General features: G+C 49.4%; 1 protein-coding gene across 1 annotated transcript; it reads right to left on the bottom strand.

The window, feature by feature from the left end:
- Positions 1-1,088: 1,088 nt before the first annotated feature.
- On the bottom strand, positions 1,089-3,819 carry CRX (cone-rod homeobox). Its single transcript, XM_025421905.2, has 3 exons — positions 3,720-3,819; positions 2,796-2,947; positions 1,089-1,736 (listed from the first exon to the last, which is right to left on the bottom strand). The coding sequence occupies exons 1-3, from the start codon at positions 3,817-3,819 to the stop codon at positions 1,089-1,091; spliced, it is 900 nt and encodes a 299-aa protein (XP_025277690.1).
- Positions 3,820-14,018: the final 10,199 nt, after the last annotated feature.

The following is a 14,018-nucleotide window of genomic DNA, read 5'->3' as shown; positions in this document are numbered from 1 at the left end:
AAAAAAAAAAAAAAAAAAAAAAAAAAATTCAAGCAAGGCCAAAGCATCAAACTACCAAGAGTGTCAAAATGCCTGACTCCATCTTAAAAGTCTCTCAGTGCTTGTCTCTGTCACTGAGGGTCAACGCACAGAAAGAAATATGGTGCCACTCTATCAGGCTGCGCTCTCTGGTCCCATCCTGCAATGGTAACAGGAAACAAAATCTAAGAGAGGGACTGTATTTTTGAAATGTGGGGCTTCTTCCAAATCCACTTATCCCGCCAACCTCGTCTCTTGCATATTTACAAATGAGAAGCCTGCCACCTCCTGTTCTTCTTTTTTTTTGATATACCCACAGCTATGTTGGAGCCAACTACCATGGTTGGCCCCAGTGGCAACTACCACAGTTCCTCCAGCGCTGGGGTGAAATCCACCTTTAGAAAATCCTAAAACAAAACCAAACATGGCCACTCTCAAAGTCCAAAAGAATGCATACCTGACGAAATGTCTTTAAGAAGAAACTAAAAAGAAAAAAATATATATCAAAGAGCCCCCTAAACCTACCATGTAAACCTGATATTTGGGAAATCTGTAAAATCGCCAAATGGATTTTTTAATTGAACTGTACAACTGACCTAAGCTGCCATGGTGGGGCTTCTTAAAACTATCTTTGGATTTTCTAGAAGGATCTCTAGCCACATGCTAAGGAAGTGTCCCAAATGGAAGGTATGACATTGAGTCTCCCTACCTGTCTGTTCCAGGGCATCTCGATTCTGACCTGACCAGGACCCCTAAACTGACTACTTGAATTTGGTTTAATTTCATCTCAGAGCACATTCATAGCACCAGTTTCTGGAGTCCAGGGCTCATGGTTAAAATGGCAGCCAGCATCCATGGTGAGGCGGGGCTGGGTGGAGGGTTACTAAGATCTATTGAACTTCCCCGGAGAGTGAGGAGACTGTCCCGGGGAGAGGGGGGTGGACTGTGGTGGGCTACTCCACACATGAGGCCAGAGAGGCCACAACTTTTGGAGGGAGGGCCAGCCCCACTGCTTTCCTGGGGATGCCGGGTTGAGATGAGATGCAGAGAGACATACAGAAGAGGATCTTCTACAAGATCTGAAACTTCCAGGCACTCTGATCTTTGTAGTCCAGAGGATCCATGGGGTTGTAGGTGAACTTCCAGGTCCCTGTGGGGTCCTTAAACTCCAAGCTGTCCACGGGGCTATAGGTGCCATAGCTCTGGCCTGACAGGGAAGTGGGGGACTGGGCCAGGGAGGGTCCCACGGAGGGGCCTGAAAGGGGGCTGAGGGCTGGGCCCCCCAACTGGGGCACCATGGGGGAAAGATAGGGATCCAGGCCACTGAAATAGGAGCTCGGAGACCCGTAGGCCGAAGGGGAGGAGCAGAAAGCAGAGGCAGGGGCGTAGGTCATGGCGTAGGGTGTGGAGGTCAGGGGTGGCCCCGAGGCCACCAGCCCTGCCCGCTGGGCCTCAGGCAAAGGGGACTCTGAGGCTGGACTCCAGATGGACACGGTGGCCACGGCCGTGGTAGGAGAGCCTGAGGGGCCGGGTAGAGGGGGGCTGTAGGAGTCTGAGATGCCTAGGGGGTCTGGACAGACGTCGGAGGAGGATCTTGGGGACATGCCTGCCTTCCTCTTGGCAGGACGAGCCTTGGTCTGTGCGCCGGGGGGCTGAGGCTGCTGTTTCTGCTGCTGGCGCTGCTGCCGGCATTTAGCTCTGCGGTTCTTAAACCAAACCTGGGGGGAAGAGGGGAGATGGGGTGGTGAGTGGGGAGGGAGCCCCGGAGTATCCTCCATGGTTCCCTGGAATGATGGTGTTTATTAGTGAGACACACCACAGTCACATGCCCCTACCCTGCCGTCAGTTATGGGGTGCTCTATCTGTCCATCCATCCATCCATTCATCCATCTGTCCGTCCCGTCATTCACATCTGCAATTACACACACACACAATCATATGTACATACATATAAGCGCACATGCAGTTGTGTATTTAATTGTGCACACACACATACTATCATACAAACGCACATATGTACACTTATCCACCCATCCCTTCAATCAATGAATAAACATGCAATGGGGATCCCTGGGTGGCTCAGCGGTTTAGCGCCTGCCTTGGGCCCAGGGCGTGATCCTGGAGTCCCGGGATTGAGTCCCGCATCGGGCTCCCTGCATGGAGCCTGCTTCTCCCTCTGCCTGTGTCTCTGCCTCTCTCTCTCTCTCTGTGTCTCATGAATAAATAAATAAAATCTTAAAAAATAATTAATAAACATGCATGAACTACTACTTTGGGGTTACATCCGTGGAGCTGATATTCTTGTTGTGGGTGACAGATTATAAATAAACAGTAAGTACATTGCATCATATTTTAGAAGATCGGTACTGTGGAAGAACCAACTGAGCTGGAGGAGGGGGCACTAAAGTGGGGTGCCGGGGGACATTGTAAGTTTAAATGCAAAGGTCCGTCTAGGTCTCATTGAAGGACACAGTGACCTGATTTGTTGATAAGCAAAGACTTGAGCAAAGTGATGGGGAATAAACCTTCTAGGTAGAAGGAACAGGGAGTACAAAGGGCCTGGGGTCAGGGTGTGCTTGGGAGGTGTGTTAGGGGAACCAGCAGGTGTGGCTGGCAAAGAGGGTGGAGGGAAGTGTAAGGGACAGTGATGAGGGTGAGGAGTTATTAGGACCATACATGACTTTGGCTGTTACTCTATGATTACCCCCCCGCCCCCTGTCCCTTCACTCTGGGTCCCAGGAAGGGCTGCAAGGGGCCCAGGGACTAGAACACCGCACCTGAACCCTGGACTCAGGTAGGTTGATCTTCAGAGCCACCTCCTCTCGAGCATACACATCCGGGTATTGAGTCTTGGCGAACAGAGCCTCTAGCTCCTCCAGCTGGCTCCGGGTGAAGGTGGTCCGCTCCCGCCGCTGCTTTCTTGGGGCACCTAAGATGGGGACAGGGTGACGGGACTGTCGGGTGACCTGGCCCTCCCATTCTCTTTGTCCACTTGCGGGAGGCCCTAAGGTTCCATAGGATGTCGGGAAGCCCTTTCTGGGGGGTTCATCTCCCCAAAAGCAGTTTGTACCTCTTCCCTGACCTTGTAGACCTCACTCTGTCCCCCTGGGAAATGGGGCCCCTCTTTTCCTGTCATTTTGGGGCTCATACTTCAGCTTGAGAACAGGCATTAGCCCTGTTAGAAAGTGTATGAGTTTGACTTTTATCTCCTTTCTAAAAGTTTTTATGTACCAAGACATGTTCAGTTGAAACATGCCATTGAGAGGCGCCTGGATGGCTCAACGGTTGAGCATCTGCCCTTAGCTTGGGTCATGGTCCCGGGATCCTGGGATGGAGCCCTGAATCGGGCTCCCTGCACAGCGGTGAGCCTGCTTCTCCCTCTGCCCCTCCCCGCCTTGTGGGCGCACTCTGTCAAATAAATATTAAAAAAAAAAAGAAAGAAAAGAAAAGAAACATGCCACAGAGTATTCAACTACTCCTAGAATATAAAGTATGTAAAAGAGGGAACCATATCCCAAATTGCTATGAACACCCCGATAGTGTAGAAAAGCTTAGGAGAAGTTTTTGGCACATGCAAATGCCTACATACGGCTGGTGTGTGGCTCCGATGTCACCCCAGTAAGTTCCCATCTTCTTCCCAAGGACAAGGGACCCCAGGGGCGACCAAGAACTGAGGTGGCCGGGAGAAGGACCGTACTCACTTGGATAGGACACAGCTTGGTGCATCAGATCCACGCTGGGACCGCTGAGGGCCAAGGCGTTGACCGAGTAGTGGGGCCCCGGGTTCATATACGCCATCATGATCTTTGGGGATACTGTGGCCCAGGTCTGCGGGCCTGCAAGAGAGGAGGGGGCACTCAGATACTCCCCAGTTACTGCATGGTTACCAGCAGGCTTAGGTCCAAGTCCTGCTTCAGACTCTTCTTAGGTGTGGGACCTTGGGCACCTAATCTCTCCGTGCCTCAGTTTCCACACCTATAAAATGGCCTTCCTCTTAAGGTGGGTAGAGCTTTTCCCCAAGACTCCATCTATAAAACCAGCTGAAGCGGTAATGCGCATCCTAAGTGGAAGCCCTTATGCCCACTCTGTCCTTTACATTAGATCCTGCCACTCCCTCTCCAGCAGCTTGTCTTCCTACGACCCCAGAAAAGATGTCCAGCCTGGCACAGAATCACGGACAGCAAAGGGACCAGCTGTCCCGGCCTGCTTGGAATGGGGAGGTTTCTAGAGATGGGGTTTTCCCCATACACATTGGAAAAGTCCCCGACAAACTGGGTAGGCAGAGTGGCACGCAAACAAGTGAAGGATGATCTTCCACCACCACGTGTGACCCGCCAGGTGGGCAAAAAGATAACAGAGATCTGTTAGCCCCAGTGCCAGCCTGGGTGTGAAGAAACAAATGGTCCCGTGTCTGATGGGGAGATGGTGAGCATCAATGGAACGAACTGGAAGCATTTACCAGAGTGCGATGCGATGCCATCATAGTTCTCCCAGTCAGCCCTTGGGGCAATTTGCCTTCAGAGCTCCTCAGTCCCCTCAAGGGAAAATGGGAATGCAGATAGCATTTACCTCTTTAGGTAGTTGGGAGGGCAAATGCATGATGTGTATCAGCTCCTTAAACTAGCACCTGACACCATGGGTGCCGCATAGCAGGGTGGGGTGGGGGGGTGCCCCTTGTCATTTGGAAGCTTGCACAGGCTCCACACCAGGATTTCTAATGCACACGTGTATAATCACCAAAATGTGGAAGCAACCTCTATGTCCACCAAAGGGGATGTATTGAGTAAATTATGCAAGTAGCTTACAGCACCTTTATTCAAGGGAATACCATGAAATCACTAAAAAATATAAGACTGCTGTGAGCTGAGTTTCAGAGCTCTCTAGTCAGTTAAAAGAAATGATCCTAAATTTGGCAATAAGAGGTGACAGTGTGGGGGCACCTGGGTGGCTCAGTCGGTTAAGCATCTGTCTTTGGCTCAGGTCGTGATCTCAGGATCCTAGGATGGAGTCCTGCATCGGGCTCCCTGCTTGGAGAAGAGTCTGCTTCTCCCTCTGCCTCCCCACTGCTCATGCTCTCTCTCTCAAATAAATAAAATCTTAAAAAAAAAAAAAAGTAGCTATGGTGTGTCATTTCTAGATCACCCCGGGAGCCTGTTTAACGGAACCCCTCCCAGCCCAAGAGTTATTTCATTTTTTAAGGGACTGGATCTCTGTTCGGGTTCCTATTCCTTATTGATCAGGGTCTGGACTCTGATAAGGTAAATGGCAACCTGCAGAAGTTTGGTTGTGAATGATTTGTCTCGGGCAGAAAGGATAACCTCAGGGTTACAGAGGATTTGCTGCTGCCCTGCTGTCCAGTTTTCTTTGTGTTTTTAGCTCATTCCCTGAAGAACTGTATTAGCCTCTGTTTCTTGACTTCCCCTTTGAAACAGCTGATCTCCTCATTTAATAACTTCAACAAATCTTGGATCTGGGGTGTATTCTGTATGCATCTGAGAATCAGATTGTTCAATTTTGTTAAAATTACACTTTGACAAAAGGAGCGTGCATGTGTGTGTGTGTGTATGTGTGTGTTAGATATCCTACATTACCAAAGTAGATACTTAATATATATTATATGATATATACATATGCAACATATATTAAATATATTCGAAGGAAAAGGTACAGTGCTGAGCAGTGTGTGTAGCAGCCTACTATTTGTGATTTTTAAAACAAGGCAGCAATTATATATAATATTTACTATATATATAGCATATGTATGCACAGAAAATTGCCAGGAAGGACACAAGATATTGAAGTGAGGGCCTCTGGAGGGGGGTGCTATATTCATGCCTTGTTTTTACAATTTAGATTGCTTTGTAACCATAAGGAGATATAAGCTTTTCAAAAACATAAGCAACAATAAAAATCTAAGCAAAACAAAAAAGCCAGCAAAAAACCATGAAACCCTTTCCATGGCTCCCTAGTGCTCCTTCACAAAGATGAGGGCAGCCTCTCTGGTTGTGTGCATAAGCTGTCCTCTGGACCAGGAATACCTCTTGTCTGGTCCCCATCACAGCTAACCCCTTCTCCTCCTACAGGTTTCACCTCAAACATAAATTCCCTGGGGAGCCATCCCATATGCTAAACTGAATTTCTTTTTTTTTTTTTTAAGATTTTATTTATTCATGAGAGACACAGGGAGAGAGACAGAGAGACAGAGAGACAGAGACACAGGCAGAGGGAAAGCAGGCCCCATGCAGGGAGCCTGACATGGGACTTGATCCTGGGTCTCCAGGATCACACCCAGGCTGAAGGCGGCACTAAATCGCTAAGCCACCGGGGCTGCCCTAAAATGGATTTCTCTCTCCTTCTTTCTGTCTCTCTGTCTTTCTGTGTCTCTGTCTCTGTTTCTCTCACACATACCAATATTTCAGAAATAAGTAAAAATAAAAAACAGAAGAACTTTGCTTTAGCATCTTCTCCCTTCTTGTTCCCACTAGCCTGTCCTTCTCATCCCAATTGGGGGATGGTGTTCTTCCTATTTATCATCATTTGGGATTGTACTGCCCATCCAGGAAATATTTTTGAGATTCCACCATGGTGTTCTTCCTATTTATCATCATTTGGGATTGTACTGCCCATCCAGGAAATATTTTTGAGATTCCACCATGTTGTAGGAGGTGGGGATATGGCAAGGAATGAGGCACATGGCTTCTCTGTTCTCATGGGATTGAACTTCTGGGAAAATGAAATGGGGTATTGGGGTAGTGACAGGGCTTGGGCCAAGGGTAAGACCTTCATCTAGATGAAGGGTAAGGAAAGACCTCTCAGTAAGGAGGTGACCCAGGAGCTGGGGAGTGAACCAGATGATGTAGAGCCTGGAAAGGAAAGTCAAGGGGAAGTTCAGTGCTGATGGTTATAATAAAAGCAAAAACCGCTTTAAGGGGACTCCTGGGTGGCTCAGTTGGTTAGGCAACTGCCTTCAGCTCAGGTCATGATCTTAGGGTCCTCAGATAGAGTGCTCTGCTCAGCGGGGAGCCTGCTTCTCCCTCTCTCTCTGTGCTAGCTCTCTCTCTTTCACAAATAAATAAATAAAATCTTTTTAAAAATGTTTTAAATTTGAAGAATTGATGGGCATTCTAGGATGTCCCCAATAATCTTCACCCTGCTATTCACCCCCTGCTCACAGAGCAGGACTGCCATGGGCTGCCAATTCGGTATTGCAGAAATGACAAGGTGACCTCCAAGGCTGGCGCTGCCCTGGGGGAAGCCAGTCGATATCATGAGGATGCACAAGCAAGCCTGTGGGGGAACTTGGGCGGGGGGGAGTCCAGGTGGCCAGGAATTGAGGCATCCCACCAACAGCCATAAGACCAAGCCCCAGGGGAAGGTCAGTTCCAAAGTGTCAGGCAAGGCTGCCAAGGACTCGGCCCTCCTCGACATCGGACTACAAGAGCATGAAGAGACCTGAGCCAGAATCATCCAGTGGAAGCGCCCCAGATCCCTGTCCCTCAGGAACTGTAGACCATAAATGTTTGTTGTTTTAAGCTGCTAAGTTTCAGTGTAACTCGTTACACAGCTAGAGCTAACTCACGCACAAGCCTTCTCTATGTAGGACGCCCTAACATCCTCAGCATGGCCTTGGGAGGCAGACTCTGCATTACCATTACACTCCCATTTCACAGATGGGAATATTTTCAGACTCAGGCATGGTGACTTGCCCAGGGTCGTACACACAGGCTGACTGGGGGGACCCGGGATTCCAACCCTGGGTTGGAGGCTCCCAAAGGCTGTTCTCCCAGCATCCCACCTGGGTTCCCTCTGTCCCCTCCCTCTCCTCCAAGGGGGTGATGATGCTTCATTGGAGCTTCTGGAGAGCACGGAAACAGTTGTGAAACTGCCCAGCTAGGGACCAGGGGCAGGGCCTGGAGCAAGAGCAACCGAGCTCATTGTCTTCCCCCATTGTCTATGTGCCAGGTTGGCCAGGCTACATGGTTGGCCTTCCTGGAAACCCAGCATCCTCTCCCTGGGATGATCCACCCTACAGACAGGGAATCGGAGCCCAGGGTGAGGAAGGTGCTCGCCCAAGATCTAGCATCTGGTAATGACAGTGACCCCTCCTCCCTGGGATGGAGGATTTGCCCCCTTCTTGGACAACCAACAAGTGTTTTGTGGACAAGAATAATAACAAATAGTGTCGGACACTCATTGAAATTTCTCTCTGACAACAAGATGAGACACCTGCCAGTGGTATTGCGACCTCAGAATTTTCTCAATCTACACAGGCTTTCTGTGTCCCATCCCAAGGAGCATAGACAGCAACAACTACAATATCTGCCGTGTTGAGAACCTACAATAAACCTGGAACCCTATCATCGTCCTGTCCGGTAAAGCTCAAGGCAATGATGCTGAGAGAGACCACGCTCCCCACCCTGGGGACAAGACTGTGGGACCTGAGGCTGGCGCTTGGGGCTCCCCAAGCAGTCACTGAATCCAGGCTCCCATCTGAGCAGATGCTCTGGCAAGTGAGGCCTGAAGGCTCACACTCACCTTATGGGTGGGCGAGGAGATGATCCCATTCTACAGATGGGGAAACCGAGGCTGAGGTTTGCAGAGGAAGGTAACACCCACCTCACAGTGAGGCAGGTGACAACCAGAAGGACCTCCTATTGGGATCCTCCACTGCTTAGACACTTCACTGAAGGTCTTGGGCACAAGATTTCAGGGAACAATAATCCCAATCAAACTTCCTCCAAGGCAGGTCCTATTACGATCCTTACTTCACAGAGGAAGAAGCCAGGGTTCAGTAGAGTCCCCTGCTCTCCACCCCTAAATCTGCCCCTGATCCCCCAAAGCAAGATAAAGTCAGCTCCCTCTCCCGGGCTCATTGCAGTCCAGGCCTATGACATGGGTTCCTTGTGTCACATCATCATGGCAACTCATCATGGCAACTTATTACTGTCACCACTTAGGGAATGGGGAAACTGAGACCCAGGAAGGTCACATGAATGGCCCAAGGCCTCGTGGTGAGTCAAAGGCAGGCTTTAAGCCCAGACTCAGAGGACCTCACATCAGCCCTGGCAAGACACCCCCAGCTCAGCCACGTTCAAGGTCCTCCTTTGTGGAGTCTCTGCCGCCCCCAGTAGCTCCGCCATCCAGTAGGACAAGGAGCTGAGCTATACATGCTCCTGACCAAGATGGGATGTAGGAAAGTAGGAGTCTCTAGGATGGGGAGGCCTCCACATAATCACTCTACCAGCACGTGAGCCGAGAATCACTGCATTCTTGGCCCCCCGTTGGGCCACCTGAGAGTCCACCGTTCCTCCCTCCTGCTGCAGGCAAGTGGTTCTTGGATTCTATTTCTGTCATTTCACTGCTACTCAACAAATAAACAGGCACCCCAACCACATGCCAGGCACTGGCTGGTCGGTGAATAAAGGCACAAACGAAGAGAAAGTTTCAGGCAGTGTCGAATTTTAAAGAGAACATAATAGGGAGACTGTTGGGAAGTAGCCTTGGAGCAGGGGTGAGAAGTCCCCAGCCCCAGGCGCTGGGAGAGCCTGGCTGTGTCACCTCACCAACAAGCTGCTTGACTCCATCCCCTCATGCCCTGCTCCCAGCCACCCTGCACCTCCAAACACCAGGATGGGACCTTCATCCCCTATATGACTCCGCAGCAAACATCACACATGCGTCCCACCAGCTCCTGTGGGGCCAGCCACTGAGAACACAGTCCAGGGTAAAAGGAACCCAACTTCTGTCCCCAGTTTTCCCTCTCTCACTCCCTCTCCCTCCATCCCCTCTGCCCCTCCTGCAGACACTCACCTTCCAAAAACAGGGTCAGGCTCTCCTGGTGGCCCAGGACCTGGTTGGAGTCAGAGTCCTCAGGTGGCAGAGGCTGAAGGAAATGGGTCCCCTCACATGGGGAGATTTTAAGCCCTGGCTGGGAGTGATGTCATTTGCTGTGGCCTGGATCTCAGAGGGTAATCCTGGCCCCGGGTGGGGGACTTGACTGGACGCCAGGAGGTGACATTGGCTGGGAGGGGGAGGGGCACCCATCCGTCTGCCTAATCTCCTCCCCTCCTCCTCCCCACTGACATCTTGGCAATTAAGGTTGATGGGGATGGGAAGCCCCAGCTCCCGCCTGTGACCCGGACCCCACTCTTCAGGGAAGTTCTTTCTGTGGTCTAACTGATGTCCCTCCAGCTTTGGTGTCCCATTAAAAAGGAAGGAGAGAAATGCTGGGTGTTGCTGAAAAATCATTTGAAAAATTAGGGGTGTGGGACTTTCTGCCTTCCTTCTGGGTCACTCTTTTTCTCCCCAACATTCTGTCTGCCAATTAATTCAAACCTGTATGGCCCAATTGTTCGTGGTTTCTTTCTTTTCTTTCTTTCTTTTCTTTCTTTCTTTCTTTCTTTCTTTCTTCTTTCTTTCTTTCTTTCTTTTTTTAAGATTTTATTTATTCATGAGAGACACACAGAGAGAGGCAGAGACACAGGCAGAGGGAGAAGCAGGCCCCCCACAAGGAGTTTGATGCAGGACTCCATCCCAGGACCCTGGGATCATGACCTGAGGCAAAGGCAGACAGGCACTCAACCACTGAGCCAGTCAGGTGCCCCTGTTCATGGTTTGTACCTCAGTTTCCCCTTTTCTCTGTTGCCTCAGCCTCTATCACTCTGGCCTCTGACTTTTCTGTCTCTACTAGACATTAGCTTCTCCAACTCACTCTTGCCCCCCACCCCTGCCACTACTGGTCTTTGGGATCTCTGTGCTTCAGTTTCTCTCTTCCTTGGGTCTCAGGTTATGCCATTCCTGCTCCTTTGCATGTGTGCCCCCCTCCCCCCTTAATTCCCCATCTCTGTGTCCTTCTGTCCCAGTCTTGACTGATTTACTTGCATTTCTGTCTTGGTCTATTGGTCGCTGATCTCTCATTCATTCCCTTTCTCTCTCTATGACTGTCTCTGTGCACCTATATCTCTCTGTCTCTGTCTCCCTGTCTGTCCACCTGTCTCCGCAACTCCATCCTACCCTCTGGACCTCTGTGTTCTTTATCCAACCTCCCAAGTTCCAAGCTTTGTTATTCTTTCTTTCTTTTTTTTTTTTTTAAAGATGTATTTATTTATCCATGATAGACATAGAGAGAGAGAGAGAGGCAGAGACACAGGCAGAGGGAGAAGCAGGCTCCATGCCGGGAGCCCGATGCGGGACTCGATCCCGGGACTCCAGGATTGAGCCGTGGGCCAAAGGCAGGTGCCAAACCACTGAGCCACCCAGGGATCCCCTCTGTTATTGTTTCTTTCTCTTTTTCTCCCACCCGTCCGTTTATTCTTTGATTCTTGGTCTTTTTCTCCCGATTTTCCCTCCATTTCTGTTTTCTCCCTATCTTGGTAACCTCTCTTGTTCTGCACTTCTGATTTCTCTTTGTCTCTACCTGGGTCTGTTCTACTTCGCCATGCACCCAAGTGTGCACACGAATGCACACACCTGTGCACACAGGCATGCCTGAGATGGTGGTAATCCTGACGGGTGGCTGGGTCATTGTGTCTCACCATAAGGGTTTCTTTTTTTCTCCACCCCCACAAACCTCCTGCTGGGGGTGATTAAGGCCAGCAGCCTGGCTGGGGAATCAGGGCAGGTCTCATTAGCTTGAAGAGCCAGGGGTGACAGGGAGAGAGGGAGGGGCTATCTGACCCTCAGGGACCAGACAGGAGGCTACTGTTGGGAGAATCCAGTGTTGTTCAGAGTCCACCCTGGCCCATCAGAACAGGGAAGGAAAGGAGGCCCAGCAGGAGAGGGAGAGAGGGTCCTTACAGTTCCAAGGGAGAAAAGTGCCAACTTCCCTAATTACCTCCTCCTGGGACTATACACCAATGTGCCATTGGGGCCAGAGCCCCCCAGGGTGGGCGGGTTTGGAGAGGTGGGTCTCAGAAGGTCATGCACATGAACCTGGAGGCAGTTGAGTCCAAATCTAGGCCCTTCTTCTGAGCTGGATCCCCTGGGGGGAAGTTGCTTTCTTTCTTATCTACACTAGTGAAGCAGGAGGAGATTTTTGCCATTTAGCCTTGCCCACTCCCTTTTTCCTCACCTCCCACATGCAATCCATCCCTAAATCCTTTCAGATAATTGTCACACTGCAAACATCAAAATATTGCTGGGAGAAGTTAAAGGAGACCCAAGTCAAGAGAGAAATAAACCATGGATTGGTTGACTCTACATTGTTAAGATATGTCAATATGGGGGCACCTGGGTGGCTCAGTGGTTGAGCGTCTGCCTTTGGCTCAGGTCGTGATCCCGGGGCCCACATCAGGCTCCCCACAGGTAGCCTGCTTCTCCCTCTGCCTATGTCTCTGCCTCTCTCTCTGTGTCTCTCATGAATAAATACATAAAATCTTTTTTAAAAAATAAAATTTTAAGAATCTAGAGTATCAAAGCAATCTTGGAAAAAAAGCTAGAAACTTATACTACCTGACTTCAGGACTTACTGTAATTCCATAGTAATCAAGACAGCGTGATATTGCATGTGGTGGACAAACCAATCAATGGGACAGAACAGATAGTTTAGAAATTGGCCAAAACTTTATAGTCAATTGATTTTTGACAAAAATGCCAAAGCAAGTCAACAGGGAAATCTTTTCAACAAGTCATGTTTGAACAATGGAATATCTACTAAGAAAAAATAAAACTCAATCACAATACGCAAAAATTAACTTGAGATAGATCACAGTCTTGAATGTGAAAAACTGAAGTATAACATTCTTAGAGGTGGGAAAAAAACAAAAACAAAAACCAACAACACAGAAATATTTTTCTTGACATGAGATGGGCAAAAGAGTCTCTTAAGACACAGAAAGCAATCATCATGAAATAGAAAATTGATAAGTTAGATTTTATCAAAACTGGAAGGTTCTACTCTTCAAGAAACATCATTAAGTACGAGAAAATGCTAGCTGCAGTCTGTTAAAAAAAAAGCATTTGCAAAACGTAGAGCTGGCAAAGACCTTACATCCAGAATACATAATGCTGCTTCAACTCAATGATAAAACAACTGGAAGAGACACTTCATAAAAGATATCCTGATGGACGATGAGTGCACAGACACAAAAATACTCAACATTATTTGTCATCCGGGAAACACAAATTAAAACCACAATGGCAGGCCACAACGGTCAAGATGATAAGACCTGGAGTGGAGAGGGGTTACTGATTGCAGAGTGACATAAGGGAAACTTGGCAGGCAGTGCAATATTGTAGATCTGGAAAGGGCAGTGATTACATGACAGCACCAATTTGTCAAAACCCCATCAAACTAATCATTTAAAATGGGTGCATTGTCTCAATGTAAATTTTGCCTCAATTAAAACAAACAAAACAAAAAAAAAGAGGTTGAGGGAAATATCACTCCTCTTGGGGTAAACCTGTTCACGCCACCTGGACCGCTGGGAGCCACAGCAGGGTTTCCCCGCAGGAGGACCGGCAGCGGAAGCCCCGCCCCTCGCGAAGCCCCGCCCCCACCCCACCTTTACTCCCCGTAGGTGCGGGGAGCCTCTGCTCTCGGTAGGAAGATCAAACCCATCTTGTGCTGAGCTCTGTGCGATCTGGCCTCTAACCACTCAGTCCTTTTCTTGTCCCGCCCGTCTCCTCCTGTCTGCAAACTAGCCAAGCTCAGGGAAGGAGCCCATAGTAGACGGGAGGTCATGATGCCCAGCCCGAGACAGGGTCCTGGGGCAGCCAAGGGTGACAGATACTGCTGGAAATCGAAGGGCTGGGAGACAAAGAGAGAGAGAGAGAGAGAGAGAGAGAGAGAGAGAGAGAGAGGAGAGCTATGAAGATGAAATCAAGATTCATTTGTTTAGGGATTGAATGGCCAAGAGTGATGTAGAAAGGGAAAGAATCTTGGTGTTTTTCAAGGACGGTCCAGGCCCTGGACTGCACGAGGAGGGAGTAAGTTAGACTGTGAGGGACCTTCCCCCTGCATCCTGTAGCTCCCTAGCTCACTCGGTCTGCTTTCTTTTCTG

This window comes from Canis lupus, chromosome 1, assembly GCF_003254725.2.
Source record: "Canis lupus dingo isolate Sandy chromosome 1, ASM325472v2, whole genome shotgun sequence".
NCBI classification, from domain to species: Eukaryota; Metazoa; Chordata; class Mammalia; order Carnivora; family Canidae; genus Canis; species Canis lupus.
Note: the sequence above shows the minus strand (reverse complement) of the source record. Positions and strands in the feature narration are given on the sequence as shown.

Excerpts from the sequence above, each read along its gene's own strand:
- CRX (XM_025421905.2), bottom strand. The coding sequence starts at position 3,819 with ATGATGGCGTATATGAACCCGGGGCCCCACTACTCGGTCAACGCCTTG. Across the intron at positions 2,948-3,719 it reads CCAAGCTGTGTCCTATCCAA|GTGCCCCAAGAAAGCAGCGG; the intron begins GTGAGTACGGTC and ends TCCCCATCTTAG. Across the intron at positions 1,737-2,795 it reads TACCTGAGTCCAGGGTTCAG|GTTTGGTTTAAGAACCGCAG; the intron begins GTGCGGTGTTCT and ends TCTTCCCCCCAG.